The 21,098-nt window shown below is 47.6% G+C and overlaps 1 protein-coding gene across 1 annotated transcript in view; it reads right to left on the bottom strand.

The window, feature by feature from the left end:
• JAZF1 (JAZF zinc finger 1) overlaps nt 1-20,880 on the bottom strand; it is a 297,359-nt gene extending 276,479 nt beyond the window's left edge. The window contains exon 1 of the mRNA XM_028526093.2: nt 20,538-20,880. Within this exon, the coding sequence (XP_028381894.1) occupies nt 20,538-20,652 (115 nt within the window). The 5' untranslated portion in view covers nt 20,653-20,880. The remainder of the gene's footprint in view (nt 1-20,537) is intronic.
• Between the last annotated feature and the right edge of the window lie 218 nt (nt 20,881-21,098).

Raw genomic sequence — 21,098 nt, 5'->3', positions numbered from 1 at the left:
TTTTTTGTGTGAGATATTAAGACTGTTTGAAATGAACAAGGTTCAAGGAATGGAAGAGTCGCTTTTTAATATCCCTGATGTAAGCTTAAAACTCCATGTGGTTTCCTCATAACCTTCTAAGGTGGCAGAACTGATAGGAATAAACATTTATCTTAGGCACAACAATAGAGATTACCGGGCATCTACTCTCTCCTTATTCCTGCACAACAGAACCCTGAACAATGGCCCCTGAAAAGAAATTACACATCTCAGCCTCCTCAAACTCAGCTGGGAACAGGGACTCAGAGCCTAAAGAGAAACAAGGCCACATTGGACTGACTCTCTCTCTCTCTCTCTCTCTCTTTCTAATGTTACCCAGGCCTCTCCCAAACCCATAGCTCATGGGGGACCCAGAGGTGATAAACAGGCCTCCCTCCTGCATTCAGACAGGAGTGACAATAGCTGTTGTGTAAGGCTTCACAGAAGCCTTCCTGAAAGAAGGATCAGGAGCACTAACTAGCGCTCTTAGGACCATGAGGCAGAGGAGGAGAAGGGCAGAGGTCTCAGGGGGCAGGAACATCCCGGGGCCCTGAAGGAGAGCCACGAGCTAAGCTACTGTGTGTGGTCAGGTGTCTTTTACTGCAGCCACTGCAAGTCTAACTCCAATTAGATCCTATTGCCCAACTGAGTTCAGATAATGCCCACATCCATACAGTGTACAGCTCAGAGACAAAGAATTCTCAAATATAAAAGAGCCGTAACATACGGGGTCAAGCGGACAATTCTGGAAAACCCAGGTGTGCCCACATGTCCCCTCGCCATCAGTTTACGCTGATCCTACCATACCTCCCGACTGGCCCTCCGTAAGGCAGTCCCGTCACTGACCGTAGTGGAGAATGCAGTCTGATTGGGCAAGGGCTGGGCTTAGTGACGTCAAGCACTGGGTGTCAAGAAACCTAGCTCTTCCTGGTGGCTTTGCACTAACGGCTCTACGTCCTGCACCAGCCTTCCCTGGTCAAAAGCCAGTCAGTTGATCAGAACATCCCCATGTGCCAGCCATTGTCCTGGGCCCTGGGAAACCATGGTGCACTTGGCTGTGAGTCCCTGCCCTCAAGTAGCTCACATTCTGGTGAGGGAGACGGACAATAAACAGACACATAAGTAAGATCATTCCAGGAGAGGTGAGTCCTATGAAAAGACATACCTGAGTCACGTGATAGAATGAGGAGGGAGTGCGGGCTGGAGAGAGAAAGCCACCGAGTAGATAAGACTCGAAGGTGAGGAGAGTGTCCTGGGAAAACTAGAGAAGCACCTGAGTGTGGGGTTGAGGGGAAGTCTCTGTACTATCATCACAATGTTTTCGATAAATCTAAAACTGTTCTAACATTAAAACACATTTTTTAAAAATCAAAGAAGAGCCCTGGCTGGCGTAGCTCAGTGGATTGAGTGCGGGCTGCGAACCAAAGTGTCGCAGGTTCAATTTCCAGTCAGGGCACATGACTGGGTTTCAGGCCACGACCCCCAGCAACCACACATTGATGTTTCTCTCTCTCTTTCTCCCTCCCTTCCCTCTCTAAAAATAAATAAATAAAATCTTTTTAAAAATTAAAAAAAAATCAAAGAAGAGAAACCCGGGCAGAAGGAAGAAGAGCAATGATCTTGAGGCAGGAACAGAGTTGTATGGAAGGAAGAGGCCACAGTGTGGGGACCAGAGACCAGGAGGTGGGATCTGAGAGCGCGGGCGTGTCCTCGGGGGGCAAGGTGGTCACACTCGTGCACCATCACCAGGCATTTGGATTTTCTCTTGTTGGAATGGGAGGCTGGTAAGCAGAATGGTGTGATTGTATTTGACACTTTCAAAAGACAACTCTCAGTGCTGCGAAGGGCAGGCGTTAGGGGACCGGGACCAACAGGAGGCCGGAAGGCCAGTCAGGAGGTCGTAGCGCTGAATGTCGGCAGCCAGAGGGTCTCGGCTGTCAGCTCCTCACAGGCTACAGTAAGAATCAGTTACGCTTAATGAGTTTCATCCTTCCTAGCATGTATGTATGTATATATATATATATATATATATATATATATATATATCTATCTTCTTATACTGTGTATTGCTTCAAATCTGAGAGTCTAGATCTCAGACTTTAATCCTAATGCTTAAACAATTTTTAAGTCAAGTCAACCCAAAGCCCTGATACTCCTCATACATAAAAACATCACCACAAAATAAAGTATTTTGAATTTAAAAACAAACAAACTTCTCTGGGAATCTTCTAGATTGTGATTTTTTTAAAGCAGCTACTTCAGTTGCATTCACAATAGCAAACAAAAACAGAGCTTAACTATGGCGGGGGGGGGGGGGGGGGGGGGGGGGGGGGGGGCTGGTGCTGCCTCCGAGGTGCTGGAAAGTGGGCCTGCAGGATCTCACTCTTTTCAGATACAAACACAGATATACATAAACAAATAGGCAGGTGTCTGTGGTGTTAAAATTCATAGGCTAGGGGAATGGGAAACAAAGAAAAAAGGTTGCAAGACAGGGATTTACATAAACACCCCATCGAAAACATAATACGGAGTGAACCCCCATTGTTACTCTCTATCCCCTCATCCTGCTTTACCTTTCCTGCCAGTGCTCCCCACTGCCTAACACGCTGCCGCTGCTGCTGCTGCTGTCCCTCCTTCTGGGGCCTCCGTGGAATGCAGGTCCCGGAGAGCAGGGGCTCGGCGCCCTGCTGTGTCCCCAGCACTCAGAACAGGACGGGCAGGGGACAAGTGAGGCTGACTGTGTAAACAGGTGGCAGTTGGATTAGATGTTCTCAAAGGTTCCTTCTGCTATGAAGTTCTATGATTCTAAGATGTTCTAAAAGCCTAGTTAGCCACAAAGCAGCTTTTCTGATCCATCCCAGGGGGCCAGGCCTTGCATATCAAAAGCGTCTCAGGAGAAGGTGGCCCCTGTTTATGACCCCCAGGACCAGGGCCAGCTGTGTTTTAGGAAGTCCTCCACATATGTTATCAAAGCAGCTCCCCAGCCAGAAACTTCAGTGTAACAGAACCTCTGTTGTGCTAGATGATAATGAAAACATTCCAGGATTTCTGAAATTATCAGCAAGATATGGGTCTTTGTGACTCGCACTCAGTTTCCAACTGTCAGGACACAGGCAGGGAATTATTTGGGAGTCTTTCTAGAAGAAGAAAAGGTCTTGAGCTGTCTGCACACGCTGACAGGCATGAACCGCTGCATTTTTAGACCTGGGAGAAATCTCAGGAACCATCCATTCCTGCAGCAGAGTGTAGCTCTGCATCTTGAAGTTCAAGTTTGAATTCTGGCCACTTTCTAGTGAGTGAAGATGAGCAAGCTAAATATTTAACCACACTGTGGCTCAGCTTCCTCATCTGTAAACTGGGAATATTAGTAGCTGTGCCCGAGGTAAATTAATTCCTGCACTGAGGCCAACAATAATACCTCGCACAGTGTAGGCATTCAACAAATATTAACCATTGTCAGTACAATTACCCTTTTGGTGTTTACTTTTTTAAAAACTGAACAATCCTTTCATCGAAATGTTTACCCCAAAGCCCTGTATATAGGGGATGAAAACTACTGGACAGTTCTAGAGAAATCCTAGAGCCCCCACAAAACACTCCTGGAAAACCAGTGATTAAGCCCAAAATACATATTGTACTACTCAAGAAATGGACATTCAAAGTTGAAGTGACTGGTCAGGCTACACCAGAACCCCAGTCTCAATGATCGACTCTTGTACCGGATGTCACCAGGTGCCTCCTTGTTGTCAAGTACACACTGCGTGTGCTGATGGGACTTCACTGCTATCACAGGAATGAGGGTTCACTGGTGACAAGCAGAAACTGGAATACACAAAGCAGTGCACCTGCCCTTCACACAGGTCACCATGGCCCTCAATGCAAAGCAGAAAATCCCCCCACGGCTTCTCTGACACAGGTTTATGCAGCCTCTGCCTGGATTATTTCCAGAGAACTCACTGCTTTGCCTGACCCCCGCTGCTGCGGACCAGCTGCAGGAGCTAGAACGAGCAGCAGCATGTAGCTATCCTTTATTTTTCAGGCACTTCACCTTTCCCAGGACAGTACGGTGAAGGCTTTTGGAGTCATGCATGCCTGGCTGTATAATCTTGACAGGGTTACTTACCCTCCATGAGATTCAGTGTCTTGACCTACAAAATGCAGATAGAACTTCCTTCACAAACTTTCTGAGAGGGTCAAATGATATATCACATTCAATTGTGTTTAACAGTTCTTAGCACATAGTGGGAGCTCAGTAAATTGTAAATCTTACGAATTGTTATTATAACCACCCACTCTTCTCTCATTAATCATAGACCATACATTAGCTATTCAACAGAAAGGCAAAATTCTCAAAAGCAGACTTGCTGGCCCAGGCTAAGAACTTGCTAGCTGTCCCCCCAAATCAGGTCCTGCTTCCCCTTCACAGTAAGGGAAGTACGGCCAGGCCCTGCTGGTGGCCGCAGGTGCCAGCACTGTGCAGCTACACGCGGCCAGCGTAATTCAGTTCCCACCAGGGGAACAGAGGTGGAAGGGACTGGCCACCCTCGAAGGCCTGGGCCACAGCACACTGTCTGTGCACTCTTTTCCCTTCCCCCAAGATGAATACAAAAAGGTTCATCTTCAGGCCTGAACCCCAGGAAACCCAGTTGTTACCGTACAGAGGAGTAGACTGTGGGCAAGCAGAGAAACAGGAAGGGAAGGCGCCTGAAGCCCTGAGTGACTGCATGGAGCCCAGAAGCCAGCCTCCCCTCCCGGGATCCGTATGTGAGAGAAAGAAACTTCTCGGGCCTTTAATCTATGTAAACGTTGGGCCTATTTGTTACACCAGCCAAGTGCATTATCCTAGAGCGACTGCTCCTTGGGAGCAGTGACTTCGCTGAAAATTGATAATACCTTTGAACAGCTCTGGCTGGTGTAGCTCAGCAGATTGGGCGCAGGTTGTGAACTAAAGGGTCGCCAGTTCGATTCCCAGTCAGGGCAAATGCCTGGGTTGCTGGCCAAGTTCCCAGTGAGGGCCACGTGAGAGGCAACCACACATTGATGTTTCTCTCCTTCTCCCTCCTCTCCCCTCTCTCTAAAAAAAAATAAAAAGAAATACCTTTGAACAAGCTGATGGTAAGATTGAAGCCACAATCAGAGAGGCAATTCAAAAGACAGGCACTAGAAGAATATTAGCACAAAATATTCTTTAAACGCCCTTTAAATATTGCAGGCACACTCATCTAATGTAACATAAAGGTCTTCTGTCTGAGTGTGTAGAAAATGTCTGATTAAAGGCAAAACATCAAACTACCTTTAATCCATTAAATTCCTTCAAGGTTTCAAAAGTCTTTATTTCAGGCAAAATGTGAACTTGAAAAAAGAACAACTAAATCTATTTTTAGAAGCAATCTAATCTGGTCCTTAGAGCGAACAGCTTTATGGTAGAGGATACACATCTGCCTACAATTCCGAGAATATTGGTTAAGTCCCTATTGCAGAACGGGGACACAGGGATGACACACCGAGTCGTAAGTCCTGTCTGTTGGAGGCTCACATGCAGTGAGAAGAAACAGAAATACTGAAATAGCGATAATGGAATGCTGCCTTAGTACCCATTATAATAGATAACAAGAGCATTTATCAAATGTTTAACACGTGACAGGCGCTACACTAGGATTTTCCTCTCACCTAACAGTACAAAAGACAGCATATTCCTCATCTTGCAAATGAGAAAGTTACGCATCCGTACCTTGCGCACAGTCCCGGCGCAGCCCAAGCAGAATGTGGGCCGTCCTAGGCCAGTGCCCGCCCCCTCAGCACCAGAAAGTGTGGTGTGAGTGGGGAAAGAGGCTCCTGGCAGGTCAGCTCTCTTTCATCCTCCGGGACATTGGCTCAGAACTGGGGGCAAGAGAAGGGCACGAGACCCCGCTGACAAGCAGCCCCACAGCTTTTCTGCAGCTCTCTGTGCTGGGAAGGAGCGTCACAGGAAGGGTCCCCAACCTTCTCCGCCATGCCAAACAGCTCAGGGGACTTAGAAGGCAAGCACAGAGCACTGGGCAACCCCAATTAAAGCCTTCGGATTCCTCCATCACCTCAGGATGGAAACCAGGTCATCCCTAACCAGAGAAGCAGTTCCCTGATCTTTGTGGCTAAGCAGAAATCATTTATCTGCCTTTGCTTCCTTTAAGTCTCATTCATTCCTCCCTGGGAAGCCCCAGTGTATGCCTCCCAAGTTCTCTGGGAGGCGGTAGGACCAGCAGCCTCATGTTAACACAGTATTCTAATCACTTTAAGGAAAGATTTATATCTCTGCACTAATGATAGAAAGCTATCTGTGATCGTGGATTACTGTTCATTCACTTCTCTCCCCCTTCCCTTTAGGGAGGAATATCCTTCCTTGCCCTATCAACTCTGTGCTTGGCCTTGCGATTTGTTTAGCCAAAGGGACATTACGGACACAATGGAATAGAGGCCTTAAACGAGTTTCCACCTGCGCTCTGGTGGTCCGCCATGACCAAAGCAAGCCTCTCGTGGCTGCTGCTCCTTCAGCCGGGTTCTCGGAGGGATCACGTGTCAGCTGGCGTGTGCCCAGCCCACAGCAGATCAGCCAACCCGCAGCCTGAAGCACAGCCACCCAGCTGAGTCCAGCTTCCATCAGCCCAGCACAGTGACCCTGCACACCCGAGAGCGTGAGAGTAAGTGCTTACTGTTGCAAGTCCCCGCGTTTTGGAATAGTCTGCTGTGCTGAATTAGTGTGGCAGTAGCTGACTAATGTGTCATTTTATATTAATTGCAAAGGCTAAATGACAGATACAAATACATGTGTTTCTGAGCATGTCACACTCTGATTTTTCTCTTGAATTTCACCGACTGCACAGCATCCTGTTACCCCAAAATGTACCATTTCTCAATTACTTGCCCAAAGACACTGGCAGGTTAAAATACAGAGAACGGATTCATAGGCCCTCAATAGAAACAAAAGTCCATCTCACCAGTGAAATGTTTACGCTAACCTCTCCCTGTAAGACGCAGATACGGGAGACAGGCCGGTATCTATTTTTCATGGGCGAGCTACATAAAATACTACCTTTCAAAATCAAAAAAGGTATTCAGGGTGAAATAATGTATCCAGGCTCGTGGTCTACACAGTCTCCCGCAGCAATCTGTCTGTCTTTCTGACAGTATGTTTTAAGCTACTGGTTTCAAGACCATTCTCTCCCTCATCTTCTGCCAACACTCATACCCACTAACATCTATGCAAGATTTCACAAAGCTCCTGAAGAAAAAAAACCTTAAAAATCTATAGGTCCCCAGAGAGATTGCAAACTGTACCCAACATGATTCTTAATGCACCATGATGATCAATAATCCTTATTTTCACGCCCACTCCAAAATTAAATGGGGAACACTAAATAAATGAATTATGTTAGTCAAATGCATTACGTTAGTCAAAAATTGGTATTTCAAGATAGATTTCAAACTATAAATGGGGCTTTTAGAATTGAACGAAATGCAAACTAGATTTGAAGAGATCGAGAGAGGTCACCAGGCTTTCCCAGGCCACCACAGGGCTCTGAAGGTGGGTGTGGGGACCTTGAGCTATTTGAATGTTACAAAAAGCAGAGTGGAAACTATAGCCATTATAAGGCTGCACGACATCCCACGTCATCACTTGGGACCGGAATTACCGCGACTCCTCTGTGACACTGGCTGACACTCACAGGTGTACGTGTGCAGGCCCGTGACGGCTGCTCCTCAATCCCCAATCCCCACCACACTCCTCCTCACTCCCTCCTCGCTGCCCCTCAAGCACACCAGACACTCCTGCTCAGGACCTTTGTCCTTGCTGGTCCCTTGGCCTGGAACAAAGAGCCAAATGGCTCATTCATTCAGGTCCCTCCCCAGTCGCTCCCTCTCAGAGAGGCCATCCCGGACGACCTTATCTCAAATGGGCCCTTCGACCTGTATCTCCTGACTCACTCTATTTGCTTCACAGCGTTATGACGGCGAAATCATCTTACGTGTTTGTGTTTTGTCTGCTTCTCCCACAAGCACGGACTTTAATTGTGTAATTCACTCTTGTATCCCCGGCTCTCAGATAGCGCCCACAAAGTTGGTGCTCGATAAATATTTATTTTATAAGTTAAGAGTTTTAGATGTCACTGCACGAAAAAAAAAAAGAAAAACAAAGCATTTTGCTTATTAAATCAGATTGTTTGTTAGACAAAAATCTTTTAAGACACAGGATCTGTGGAGAGGGAGAAGGGGGGAAAAAACCCAAAACCCGAACGGGGCCCTCAGTAATTAAAGAGCAGGAAATCGTTTCTTTATTCCAGTTCTGCTAAGTCACATGAGCCTGGGCCAGCCAGCGGACGGGACCCTGGCATCCTCTCGGAAGGGGAAAACCAGTGGCAGTCCATTCCGCGGGACTGAAAACCATCTCAGTCATTGTCAAGCGCCCTTTAAGAATAAAGTATTTTAAGTATTCCTACAATCAGTAAACAACTCAACCTCTGTCACTCAAACTTCACAAACAAGGCCTATGCCGGGACTTTCCTATGAAGCTTCCAGCATTCGAGTCTGTGACGTTTCGAGGACTAGTATTAAAGAGACGCTCGGCCGCTTGACGAGGAGACAATGTCATTTTGTGAGAGCCCTCACTGTCGTGTTCTTGGGGGTTTTTTTTCATCAAAGCCCTACAAATACGTTTGAACGATTCACAATAAACCTTTGCAATCGATGCATACAAAAGCATCTCCTGGTTTTTCCATCGCTTAGTTAGTATATGAAAAAGTTATATTTTCTGCGTACAATTTAATAAACCTCTCCAGACTCTTAAAACGCCTTTTCTCCCAAATAGAAAATTCTATTTATTAAATATGGAAGTCATTTTGTAATCACATGATCTAACGTCTCGAAAACTTAAATCTGGATAAACAATACTAAATTAAGGCTGGTGTATTTTGAAACAGCAAGAATTTGTGTGTGGAATGTTTGAACAGCTCATGGATTCCTACGACCACTCAGTATGACTTACACAAACACAAGCCAAAACTGTACCAGGGAAATCGAATTTCACCAAATACCTCAAAGTAAAACTGGTTAACAAAACCCAGAAATGTATAAGGTCATTTTGATTCTTAATCTGAGGAATGTGGCCGTGGGAACATCATCATGGGCACAGAAAGATGGTGCAAGCACATCAGTACTCACATTTATGGGGCTCCTTCTAGTTGCCAGGCCCTTCAAATGCATGTTTTTACTTTATCCTCATAAAAACATGGAGATGAATGCTACCCATTCTCATCTGACAGAGGCTGAGGCCTACAGAAACTAAGTGACTTTGGCCAAGGTCAGACAGCCAGCAGGACTCGAGGCAGCGCCCCAAATCACTCTATGGCGGAGCCTCCAGCACCATGTCCCGGGAGGGGCACACTCCAGAGCTTTCTCCTCTTCAGAAGGCACCCGAGTTGAACAGCTGATACACCAAATAGACCTGGAATTGCACTGAAGATATATGCCATTGATTGCTCCCACTTCAGAGATGAAGAAAATGAGGCCCAGAACCTGACAGGAGGAGCAAAGCCAGGATCCCAAGAGAGGGAAGGAGGAGCCACGAGCTGAGCCACCGCCCTGCGGCCGTCCTCCCAGCTCCTCTCCCAGCTCCTCTCCCAGCTCCTCTCCCAGCTCCTCTCCCAGCTCCTCTCGCTGGCCGAGTGCTCCAGCTCACTGTGGTGACGTCCCATCCCTGCAGCTCTTCACCGGGGGATGAGCCAACTGGACTCCATCACCTCGAAGTTGCTTCCAGCTCCTCAGTGCTAGGAGGCTCAAACATCTGCAAAAGGTGTTTTGGGGGGGGGGGGTTGTTTGTGGTTTTGCCATGGTGAAAACACTCAGGATAGAGTTTTTTGAGGGATCCTGTCCCCACCCCCACCTACCGTGAGGGAGGAGCAGTTTATGATCACCTGAATACACTCTCAGGATTAAGGCTCACCATTTAGGATTTGATAGAAACAAACAATTTTCAATCACAAAGAGTTCATGTTAAAAAAATCAACCATTTTATAAAGCGATATGGAAAAAATTTTTAAACCTGTAAACTACTATTCTGTCCATTATCCTCTATAGTTTGTATAGCTTCCTTGCTGGAAACAGGGGTCCTCAAAATTCACATCTCAGCATTCATCTGAACTTCATTAAAACATGTGGCCATGGTTAGTTGATATGTTATGAAACATTGTGATCAGGTGGAGCAGTGTTCTCGCACAATATTTTAAAACCATCTGTATTAGTTGCAAACATTTGAAGATAGATCTCACGTAAAAAACTGTAACTCCTAGCTCTCTCTCTCAAATAGCAACACTAACAGAAGGGTCTGCCAGCCAAGGGCCTGCACTCCAGCCTGGCAACACCAGGCCGCAGGCGAGCAGCAGCTGCCCTTTCAGGTGAAGCCAGGGCTCTCCAGTGGCCTGAGGCCCCGCCACTCCCCATTACACTGGACCTGGTCGCTTCACTCACACACTGTGTCCCGAGTGCGAGGGCCTTAGGCTCCCCATTTTGAGCATTTCCGTTCTACTATGTACGCGAGATACTGGCATACCTTCAAACTTGATCTGTCTATGTGAAACACTTGCCTTCTGTATAACTAAAAACTACACCTATCATAGGGAAATGCAAACAGGATCACGCCTCCTTAAATGTTGGATTTTTTAAAACTCCATAACCCTTACAATGCTAATTATTTCATTAAATGTAAAACAGTGGGTTCCCAACATGGACAACACGTTAGAATCGACCGCCCCTGACCGCCCCAGGTCAGTCACACCATGAGCTCTGGAGGCGCGAAGCCCAGGCATTCTTAATTTTCCAGGTTCACCCAAGTGGTTCTGGTGGTGACCCAAGCTGAAAACAACGGACGTAAACTCTACTGGTGTATAGGATGTGACTTAGAAATCATTAAGACTCATTTCTGCAAGCCACAGATAAGAAAAGCTCTCATCACTTTATATAAACACTTGAGATGCTATCATCTCTGCAGGTTTTGACAAATTATCGCGTCTTTATTCCAACATCTGAAGTGAAATGCACACACAACTTAACATCTCTGGACCAAATTTTTTGTTTGATGTTTGTATGTGTTAATAATAGCAGATACTTTGGTGTGGGCCTCTAGAAGTGATGAAGTAAAGCCAACCTATAAAAGGAGTTGCCAACTCTGGAAGAACATTGAGACACATTAGTTTAAATCGCACACTGTCAACCACTAGGTTAAGTCGGTGCCGAAGTCCAGATGTCTCGTGTCAGCAACACCCTCCCAAAAGATGGTCTGGGTAAAAGATCTACGGTCTGAACTACCTACAGATTACCTGGGGACTGTGAAACACCTTGCTGATTGCTAAAAGGGAATTTTGGTCCACGGCCCACCAGCCTGTCTTCTCTCCTGAGGAAGGAGAGAGACCTAGGAAAGTCGACCTGGACTTTCTGAAATGAAGGCTTTCTATAGGTACTTAGCTGGAATTTACAAAGAAACTTCAAAAATCTCATTTCCTTCATTTGATGTTTGCTAGATACCTGAGGAAGTCTGGGCATCATTTATGCTCATTCGTGCTTATTACCATGGTGCTCAGTTTACTTAACACGGTGAGCTGTACAGATCTGTCCCACTGATTCCCCTGCCTTGCCATCACTTATATCACTGCACCATGTACTGAGAACCAGGCAGCCACATTATCATCTGGGAGGCTTTCACTGAATGAGCTAGGTGAGAAAATGGGTGCCACAATTTTAAGCCCAGACATGCTTGGGCACCAGCTGCGTCGGGTCGGGTGGTGGAGCGATGTGACCTCCAGTGTGCCCTCTCTGTGAGCGCTGCCAGGGACGTGTCCACGGGGAGGGCTCTGCACGCGTGCTGAGAGCAACCAGGGTTCTGGCTCGTAACTCCCAGCATTTGTGTAGCTGGGTCCTACGAGGTATCACTGGTCTGAAGGCAATGCGTAGGAATGTCATGCCAGTGTTTTGATTTTGAAAATCTAACTAAAAGAGAAGTTTGTAAGTGTGTACAGTGTTAGGTATCATGTTTGTCAGGAGTCCTCTACCCTGATAAATAAGTATCGCTGAGAAAGAGAAAGCTGGTTAGCACCTTAAGACAGTTCAGTAATTACAGCCATTTCAGAACTGCCAAATTACTGTTTTCAGTGTTGTTACTGTGATAATAGGATGACTGTGCACCCTCCCAGCCTACATTTTATGTGTGTGTGTGCATATATGTGTATATATATACACACTCACACACTCATATCAAACAAGCAAGAAATTTAAACACAGAATCCCATTAAAACTGGTGCACTTACAAATGTATATTTGCATTATTGAGCATATTCCTAACAGAAAAAAAACTTTAGTATTAACTACATTTACATAAGACTTAATCCTCTACTTAAAATTCTACATATCTAAAAAGTAGAAGAATCTTCCAGACTAGCTTCTGGAAGCTACCACACATTGCAAACCAATTCCTATTGGCAGACGTCACAGTAACACATTCATGCTGCAAAGCTACCTCTAGCCCTCCCCTGCAACGTGTACGGACCCCACGAGTGGGCACCACGTACAGTGTTCCTGGGAAGTGGTTCCCACGTTAGGATGGCTAGGCAGAACTCACCTAGACACAGAGACGACTGTGGGCTGTATAAACATATCCCGCTAAACCCAAACTAGAGGTGTTCCCCAATTCACTTCCCCTTAGCTGTATCCCAAAACTACTCTCAACTCCAATGTCACTGAACCCAAGGAGAAATGTCACAGAGGGGAGATCAGAGTGGAAAAGGAAAACATTAACCAGAAGTTATTCATCTTACTATTTATTTATTTATTTATTTATAGAGAGAGGTGGAGGGAGGGAGAAAGAGAGGAAGAGAAACATTGGTTGCATCTCATATGCTCCCCCCGCCCAAGCTGGGGACTGAACCTGAAACCTAGGCATGAGTCCTGATGGGGAATTGAACCTGTGACCTTTCGCTTTGCAGGACAATGCCCAACCAACAGCCACACCAGTCAGGGCTAATCTTACTTTATCAGATCTGACGAGTTATGATCTTATGGACTGCATTGCTGTGTACGCTGATAGGGCTTCTCCAGCATCTTGGAAACGGCTGTGTGGACACTAGCAAATGTGTTAAAAAATAAATCCACCTCTATGGTCCCTATTATTCTTCATCATTTACCTCAGTCTGTTCATGTCTTGTCTCTCCAAACAAATTTCAATTCCTTGGAGATCACAAGTACTATCTTACATATTAGCATATAGGAAATACTCACAAATGTGTGTGGTAGTCTTCACTATCCAGACTGATTTTGACAGGGGCAGTGAATGTATGTACAATATAAATGTTTGTATTATATACATATATACATACACAAGTGTATATTTGTGTACACATGCATATATGTGCCATACATGCACGCATAAATGTGCACATATATTTATTCATGTATTGTGTATTAATGTATATTATAGTTTTACTTAAATGTGAATATATAAATAAGTATATTTATAAATAAGTACATATGGTTATCTATAAATATATGCATTGTATGTGTGTGTATATATACATAAATCTACCTACAATACCAAAGGAACAGCGAGTCTTTGTGTGCTAACACCAGGGTGCCCATGTTGTTAGGAGGCCCATCTCAGGAGATAGTCACCCCCCTGTAGCCTAGCAAACAACAAACAGAGCTTCCTTTAGGGGGTCGGGGCTGAGCAGCCTGCCCCCCTGCCACGAGGAGGCTATCAGTGCCGGTGCCCAACACAGTCCGTCACTCCGACGCCTGCCAAAGGGGAGAGTTGTTGGGAAGACTTCATCCTTAAAGGGTATATCTGTTAGTCTGGTCTCCTCTTGCAGCTGGCCTTAAAATAAGAATAGGGTAAAACTGCCCTGGCCGCTGTGGATCAGTGGGTTGGAGCATCATCCCATAACCAAAAGGTTGCAGGTTCAATCCTGGATCCCTGGTCCAGGTGCATACACACCCCATACAGGGGGGTTGGGGATACCTCTCTCTGGCATCTGTTTCTCTCTCTCCTTTACTTCTCTCTTAGCAATGAAAAAGAAATGTCCTCGGGTGAGAATTTAAAAAAATAGGTGAAAATGAATGCAACTTTCCAGTGTTTACTGCCAGCAGAAAATACAATTTTCTTTAAACTGATTCAGCCTGTCAAATGAAAGGCCATTTTTTAAAAACAAACAGGTAAATTTCTGACATGCGCCGTTTCCGACTTTCAGATTCTAAATAAACATTTGCTCTTCAACACTTCAGCCAGGTCAGTATGAAACAAATCCACTACCCCATCGTGAAACAAAATGTATTACCTGCAACCCAGCAAGAAGTTCCTCAGTGGTGCCCATGACAGATCTGCACCGTCAAGATCCAAGGTCAGGGGTAAGGACGGGGCAGGGGGAGAAACACAAAGGCGTGTAGGATATGGCTGTGTCCTCAAAGCAAAAGCTCGGAAAAAGGGAGGGCTTTTACGGGGGTCAACAGCCCTGTGTCCTCTCATAGACTTCGGGGTAAAACTACAAGGCCTCTGGCTGCCAGACAAGGAGAGGAAAGCCCCTCTCCTCAAGGGTCAGCAACCTGCTCCGACCTTGAGGCTTCTTCACAGGAAAGATCGGTCAACGGGAAGAACCGTGCACACTCAAGGAAGACAATCCGAAGCTTGTGAAACTTTCGAGACAGGATGTTCATCAGCAACGTTTCACAAAGGGTGAGCTGACTGTTTACAGGTGAGACGTGAGCACAAGGAAAAACTACTGAAGACAGTGTTTGGAAAGTGTCGTGAAGTGTTTAGATTTGGGGTTCCCCTCGCCAGTGTGTGTGGGTGTGCCCACACGTGTGCATGTGTGCATATGTGCACACACATGCACTTCCAACTTCCCCTGGCTCTGTACCGGGGACCTTCTTGTGAACCACGGGAGGGAGTAAGAGGGCATCCTGCCGCCAAGCCACAGGGTGCAGGCCGAGAGCAGGGCAGGCAGTGACAAGCCTTTCATTCATTCATTTTTTTCATTCACTCATTCCTTCTCCCCACAGGAAATGTCCTCGTGGGATTGTGCCCACGGGCCCAAGACACAGTGCTTCTTTTGAGTCCTGGGCTCTTTTCAAATAAACACAGGCCACAGGACAGGCCATGTTGGAGGCCATTGGCCTTGACACCACTTTCCAGTCCACAGCTGCGAAAGCCTTTGCCAGCATCTCAAGTACCGCTGGCCACACAGAAGAGCAAGTGGCTAGAGGCTGCACCCCCAACACTGGGCTCTTGAAGGGTCTCCCCTACACCAAATTCTCAGTCTTTCCTGGGAGGGGCCCGGTGATAGGTCTGCCAGCTGTAAATGCCCCGAACTGCGTCACCAATAGGTGGACACAACCCACGTTCTGTTAACCTCTAACGTAGTCTTGCACAGCAGAGTCTCAAACATACTTATTTAGTGTATACACAAAAAGGCAAAAAACTGGTGGTTGATAATTTAACGTTATAGATGAGAGGTTTACACTTATTAGCTCCCTTCATTCTCACCAGCCACGCCATGGGGTGCTGTTATTATCCTCAGGAAACTGAGGCACAGTGTAGTTAGGCCATTTGTCCACGGTCAAAAACAGCTGCCGAGTGGCAGAGGTAAACATTCGACCCCAAACCAGCCGGGTTCACTACACTGCCTCTCAGATGACCCTCGTCTGCAGAGTTCCGTCGCTTTCTGAAGGAGGAAACACAGACCCACTGTGTCTGGACGGGGAGTAGAGATGGTACTACTGTCTATAGCTCTTCGCCTATTTGGCAATGTGTCTGAAATTCAAATTCCAGCTCACTCTAACCAGCCATGGGAACCTAGGCGAGGAAACTTTCTGTGCTTCCGTCTGTTCACCTATTAAGTAGAGAGAATAGGGCCTAGTACATATCATACACCCACCTATTTAGTATACTGTGGTGCTTCTCTTGAGAAGAAAATGCAAATGTTTCTTCAATGATCACTGGAGCCAAATTCTACATTATTGATGGCTAACTACCTTATCTTGCTTTCCAGAGACTTTGACCTTTATCTGTTAGATGGTTTTGAAGTCTACCCTAGGCAATGAAGCAGCATGGATTTACTGCCTGGGTTTCAGAGATGAAGAAACTAAGAAGTACACTCACAAGAAACCTGCCCACATTCAGGGTCAGTAACCACCCACTGCAAGCCACCATGATCAGTAATACTCTGTCTCCTAATGGGGTCCCCACAAGACACCCTGAGTCAACTGCAGCACAGCTGAGGCTCCTAACATCTGGGTAAAATCCCAAATGACCTGCTAGTTTAGTACTATCACAGGAACAACTGAATTGGATCAGATTCTGGGATTCAGTTTGAGAAGTGTGGCCTGCCTCAGGCCTTTGCACTGTCTGTTCCCTCTGCTTTGAACTGGATGCTCCCTGTGCATCCTCCTCATGGCTAACTCCTTCACTTTTATGGAGGTTTTTGCTCATCTATCAGCTTCTCAGTGGGGCCTATCCTAATCAACCAATTAAACTTTCCAATACTTCCTCCTCCCAATCCGCCTTAGCCTAATCTTTCCCGTTTCCATACCACCTTCTAACACATTATATAACTCACTTCTTATGTTGACTGTTTACTGTGTCTGCCTGCCACCACTCCAACATTTGGTTTGTTCACCAAAAAAATACCAAATGCCTAAAACAGTGCCTAGTACAAAGTTGGTGCTTGATATACAATATTACACAAGTAAATTCTAAATACATAGGCACTTTTACAAACATACCAAATCTGGTAAGAGTGATTAACCAGTCATCTCTCTGACGCCAAAAGATTTCACAGCACGAGGATGCAGTGGATGGAGGCAGGAGCAGACATTTCCTGAGCCTGTGACATGACCTTCAGGGCTAAATTTAGTGCTCTCTCGGTTTCTATGATGCCTGGTTACCAGTTTAACTCTACCTATCTAGGATGGGCATGTCAAGAATGTGTTTTACACACTGAAGTGTCTTGTCTACGCATAGGTAAGAAGCAAACAAATCCTGATCAGCTTTTCCCTTCTCCAGGAAACAGGGCCAGACTATGAATAAATGGACAGTCAGGCTGATGGAGACACACATCCGTTACAAGGCTGTGGGATTTCTAGGCAAGTTCAGTTGGGGGCGGGTTTTAGCTGGGATAACTGGGGCTGCAACTGAGACAGGTGCTCCAGCAACTAGACCAGCACGACACCCAAAGAAGCAAACAGGAACACAGGTACAGCACTCTTCCGAAAGGAAGGAAGATGGCTAACACAGAGGACGGAGACAATCACACTTCCCTTCTCCCTACAGCCCCAAGTCCCTGTTCTTAATGGATACAAAAAAATCATTAAAAACAAGAACTAAGTGTACATGTGCATGATAACAGAGACAGCTACAGTCAACTTAATGCACTTAATTCATTTGGACTGAGCAATCCAGTTTTAATGAAAACTTTGGGCCTTGTGCACTTTTAAAAGGCCTTGAAAAATCTGTCAAGCAAGAAACACTGCATAACCCCCATAAACTTTCATTTCATCACTGCTTAAGGATTTTGACTAGTGGTCAAAAAGTAATAACTCACAAAAGTCCCCAAAATGGGAACACCATCTAAGCATATCTCTAATACTCTTAAGATACTAAATAATAAGCTTCTTGAAAAAAAATGAGAGACAATATTAACATATATCTCTTAGTCATCTTTTCACGCATCTTTCTACTGTGACCACTGGACAACATGGACACGAAATCAGTAAGTCAGTCATTAAAAACAACTTTCTTAACTGTCTCCAAAGATGTATAGACTGAATCACACACAATAAGCACTACTTTTAACAACAGGACTTTCACTAAATGCTTTGTCTGATATATTCCCAGTCATGTCTCTTCATCCAAAGTGTATTTATATGACACTGCCTATTAGGATTTTTTTATTCTTCAATCAAGTTATTTTTATTCTTATTTCTTTCTGCCTGTGGAGCTGGTGTTTGAAAGTAACGGGCCTCCCCTCAGCCAGGGAATAGTTTCAGATGGTCTCTTCACCCAGGTAATTTCAACTGTTTGTTCATTTTAACATTTACTTTTATACAGTTTGCCAGTTTCAAACTAATTCCAAAGTATAGTAATTATTACCCTTGCTACATAGTTCACCTAAGTCATAGCTATTGTTATAAACTTAATTTTTCAATATTTTCACTAAGAGAAAAACACTAGCCCTTTGGGGGTGAGCACTACTTAAGAACTGAGTTTAAGAAAATTACGGAAACCTTAAACCTCTAAAAATGTTTGCATAATACTAAACACAATTTCTGCACATTAAAAAGGCTCTTGCCATTCACCAACAATTAGTTTTAAATCATCTGATTATAAAGTCAGCCCTCAAGAAGGAGATCTGTCTGTAACACATTTTAATCAATATAATTTATATCTTTTCCTTCAACCAGCTAGTCAACTAGGCAGGCAATGTGGAAAAAATATCTTATGTTAATTAGTTTACCCTGAAATAACTGTTAACCAGAGTGAATGAGTATGCAATGGCAGTCTTCCTTAGGTCAGAAAGCATTATTTATATAGTATATATTTATTTACTTGTTTATATGTATTAGTTTCTGTCTGTTATTGAATATAAGGAAAGGAACTCAAGCCAACCAAATGTGTACTGGAACGTTGCATTGCTGGTGTTTTAGTATTATTGTAAACTACCCATCATGAAAAATCTGATTTATCCTTTAAGCACCTTCAGTTATGACTATTCATTCGTGAAATGAATCAGCAAATTTCTTAACTCCATTAAACTCCTGCTTTTAAAACAACCAAATCTTGCCTAGCTCTTCTGTCACTCCTTTATCAAGGGGGGATGGCAGAAGCTATTAACCGGATGTTTTAAAACATTGTATGTTTGAAAACCTGGTCAATTACTCATCGGGATTGTCTTTTGAAAGGCATTCGGTAGACATTTTCAATGATTTTCTCCCTCATTCCGGATGCTCCATCACATCCCATTCTAAAGGAGCATTCAATGCTTAACAAGCACCCACTGTGTGCGAAGAGAAAGCATTCCACTAAGCAAAGGAGCATAAGGCTCGGCCTCATGTTATTAGTGCATAAATACACAGCAGTGGTGATTTATTCGTTCAACTTTGTAGAAACGTGAGCGGCATCCACATGGCTGAATCCATACCATTCATTTGGAGATGACTTTCTGGGGCATTTTACAGGTTCTCTGCATTAGACAGCCCCGTTGGGGCATCATCTTCACCTTCCAACCTGCACAGGGCAACTCCTCGACGCCGGCCACACCTTCAGCAGGTGGCTGGATCACCAGAGCCGGATGAACCCGACCACCACCCCTCGCAGGAGGCTCCAGATAGGAATGTGTAAATGTGTGCAAGGACTTCTGTGAATTAAAGGACTTGTTGAAAGGCCTCGGCGTTCTGGGCAAGAAGGGAGAGCAGCGGCCCCGCGAGGCGCCCCCTCCCCAGCGGTCCCCACACCCGGGGCACTGCGCAGGCCGCCGCCGCCGATCCCGGGCGCAGCCGGCGCAACTTGGGCCTAGCGCCGTTTGAAAGGCAAATCGCAGAGCCCGGGAGCATTTAAATGCCCGGCTGCGGGCCCCGGGGGACAGCTCGCCGCGGACGCAGCCGCAGGGGCCTCCCGGGCAGCATGGCCCTGGGGCGCTGGGCGCGGCCCGCGGGTGCACTCGGGACCTCAGCCCGCAGCGCCCCGGCGTCCGCGCCAGGCCGGGGCAGGGGCCGGCGCCCGGGTCCCCTGGGCCAGCGTCCCCGACTCGGCGGGGAGAGGAGGCGAGCACCGGGTCCTCCGCCGGCGGCCGCCAGCTCCGGCCCCCTCCCAACGCACCACACCTAGCAACCGGCGCTGACAGGACGCAGTGGCGGCGGCGGCGGGAGGAGGAAGCGGAATGGCTGCCGCGGTGGAGCCACCCCCGCCCCCCCTCCCCGCTCCCACCTCCCAGCCGCTGCAGCCGCCGCCGAGCCCTGACAGCTAGAGCCCGGGCGGAAGCGGCGGGCGGCGTGCAGCGCCCACCCCCCGCATCCCCCGGCGCCTCAGGCCGCCCCGACCACCGCCGGGCCAACTAACTCCACGTCCCTGCCCGGCGCCCGCTCGGCCCCGCCGCCACCGCAGCCGCCGCCGCCGCATCTCCCCGCCGCCGCCGCCGGCCGGGTCCTTCCTCGCGCCGCGGCGCAGCCCCCCTCCCGCCACTTCGCAGCCGGCGCGCACGCCCCTCGGAATCCCCCAGCCCGCCGGCCGGCCCGCCCGCGGCAGGCACCTCGGGGCGCCCTGCCCCACCCCCACCCCGCTCCCCGCCCCCCAGGCACCTCGCGCCTCCGCATCCCGCCACCCCCACGCCCCCGGCTCGCACACGCCCTCCCCGCCCCGCGGCCGCCCGCCTCCCTCCTGGCCACCCCTGGCCATTCTGGGGTGCTCTCCCGGGCAGGAGTTTCCTCGCGGCGGGCACCCCCGGGCCATTTACCGATGTGGTTGTCCTCGATGTGCTCGATGAGGTCGGCCAGGGTGGGGAAGTGGAGTCCGCAGCCCCCGAAGCGGCAGGTATTGGAGAAGAAGGAGGCGGCGGCGATGCCTGTCATGGTGCTACATCGAGAGCCCCCCTGGTGTCGACTCTGCGAGCGCCGGACGGGCGGGCGGAGGGAGCGAGGGAGGGCGGCAGGGTGGGGTGAGGAGAGGAGGGGCTGGGGGAGGGGGAGAGAGGCGGGGTGAGGGGAGCCGAGAGGACGGGACGGAGGGAGACGGGGCGAGAGCGGTGGAAGGAGAGCGAGGAGAGACCGGGAGGCTGAGGGGAGGTGGCGGCGGCGGCGGCGGCGTCGGGAGCGGCGGGGGAGGGGGGAGGGGGGAGGCCGCCGCAGCTGGGAGGAGGGATCCGGGGCGCGCGGCAACAGCTGTGCGGCCCCAACCTCGGCTCCTGGACCCAGGCCTCACCTGGGAGCGCCTGCCACCAACTTTTGTGTCCCCGGGCCTGCTCTGCAGTAGGTGATACGTGCAAGCTGGTTGGAGCCTCCTCGGTTATGTATATTAC

This window comes from Phyllostomus discolor, chromosome 10 (assembly GCF_004126475.2).
Source record: "Phyllostomus discolor isolate MPI-MPIP mPhyDis1 chromosome 10, mPhyDis1.pri.v3, whole genome shotgun sequence".
NCBI lineage: Eukaryota > Metazoa > Chordata > Mammalia > Chiroptera > Phyllostomidae > Phyllostomus > Phyllostomus discolor.
The sequence above is the reverse complement of the archived record's forward strand: the minus strand, read 5'-3'. Positions and strand labels throughout refer to the sequence as shown.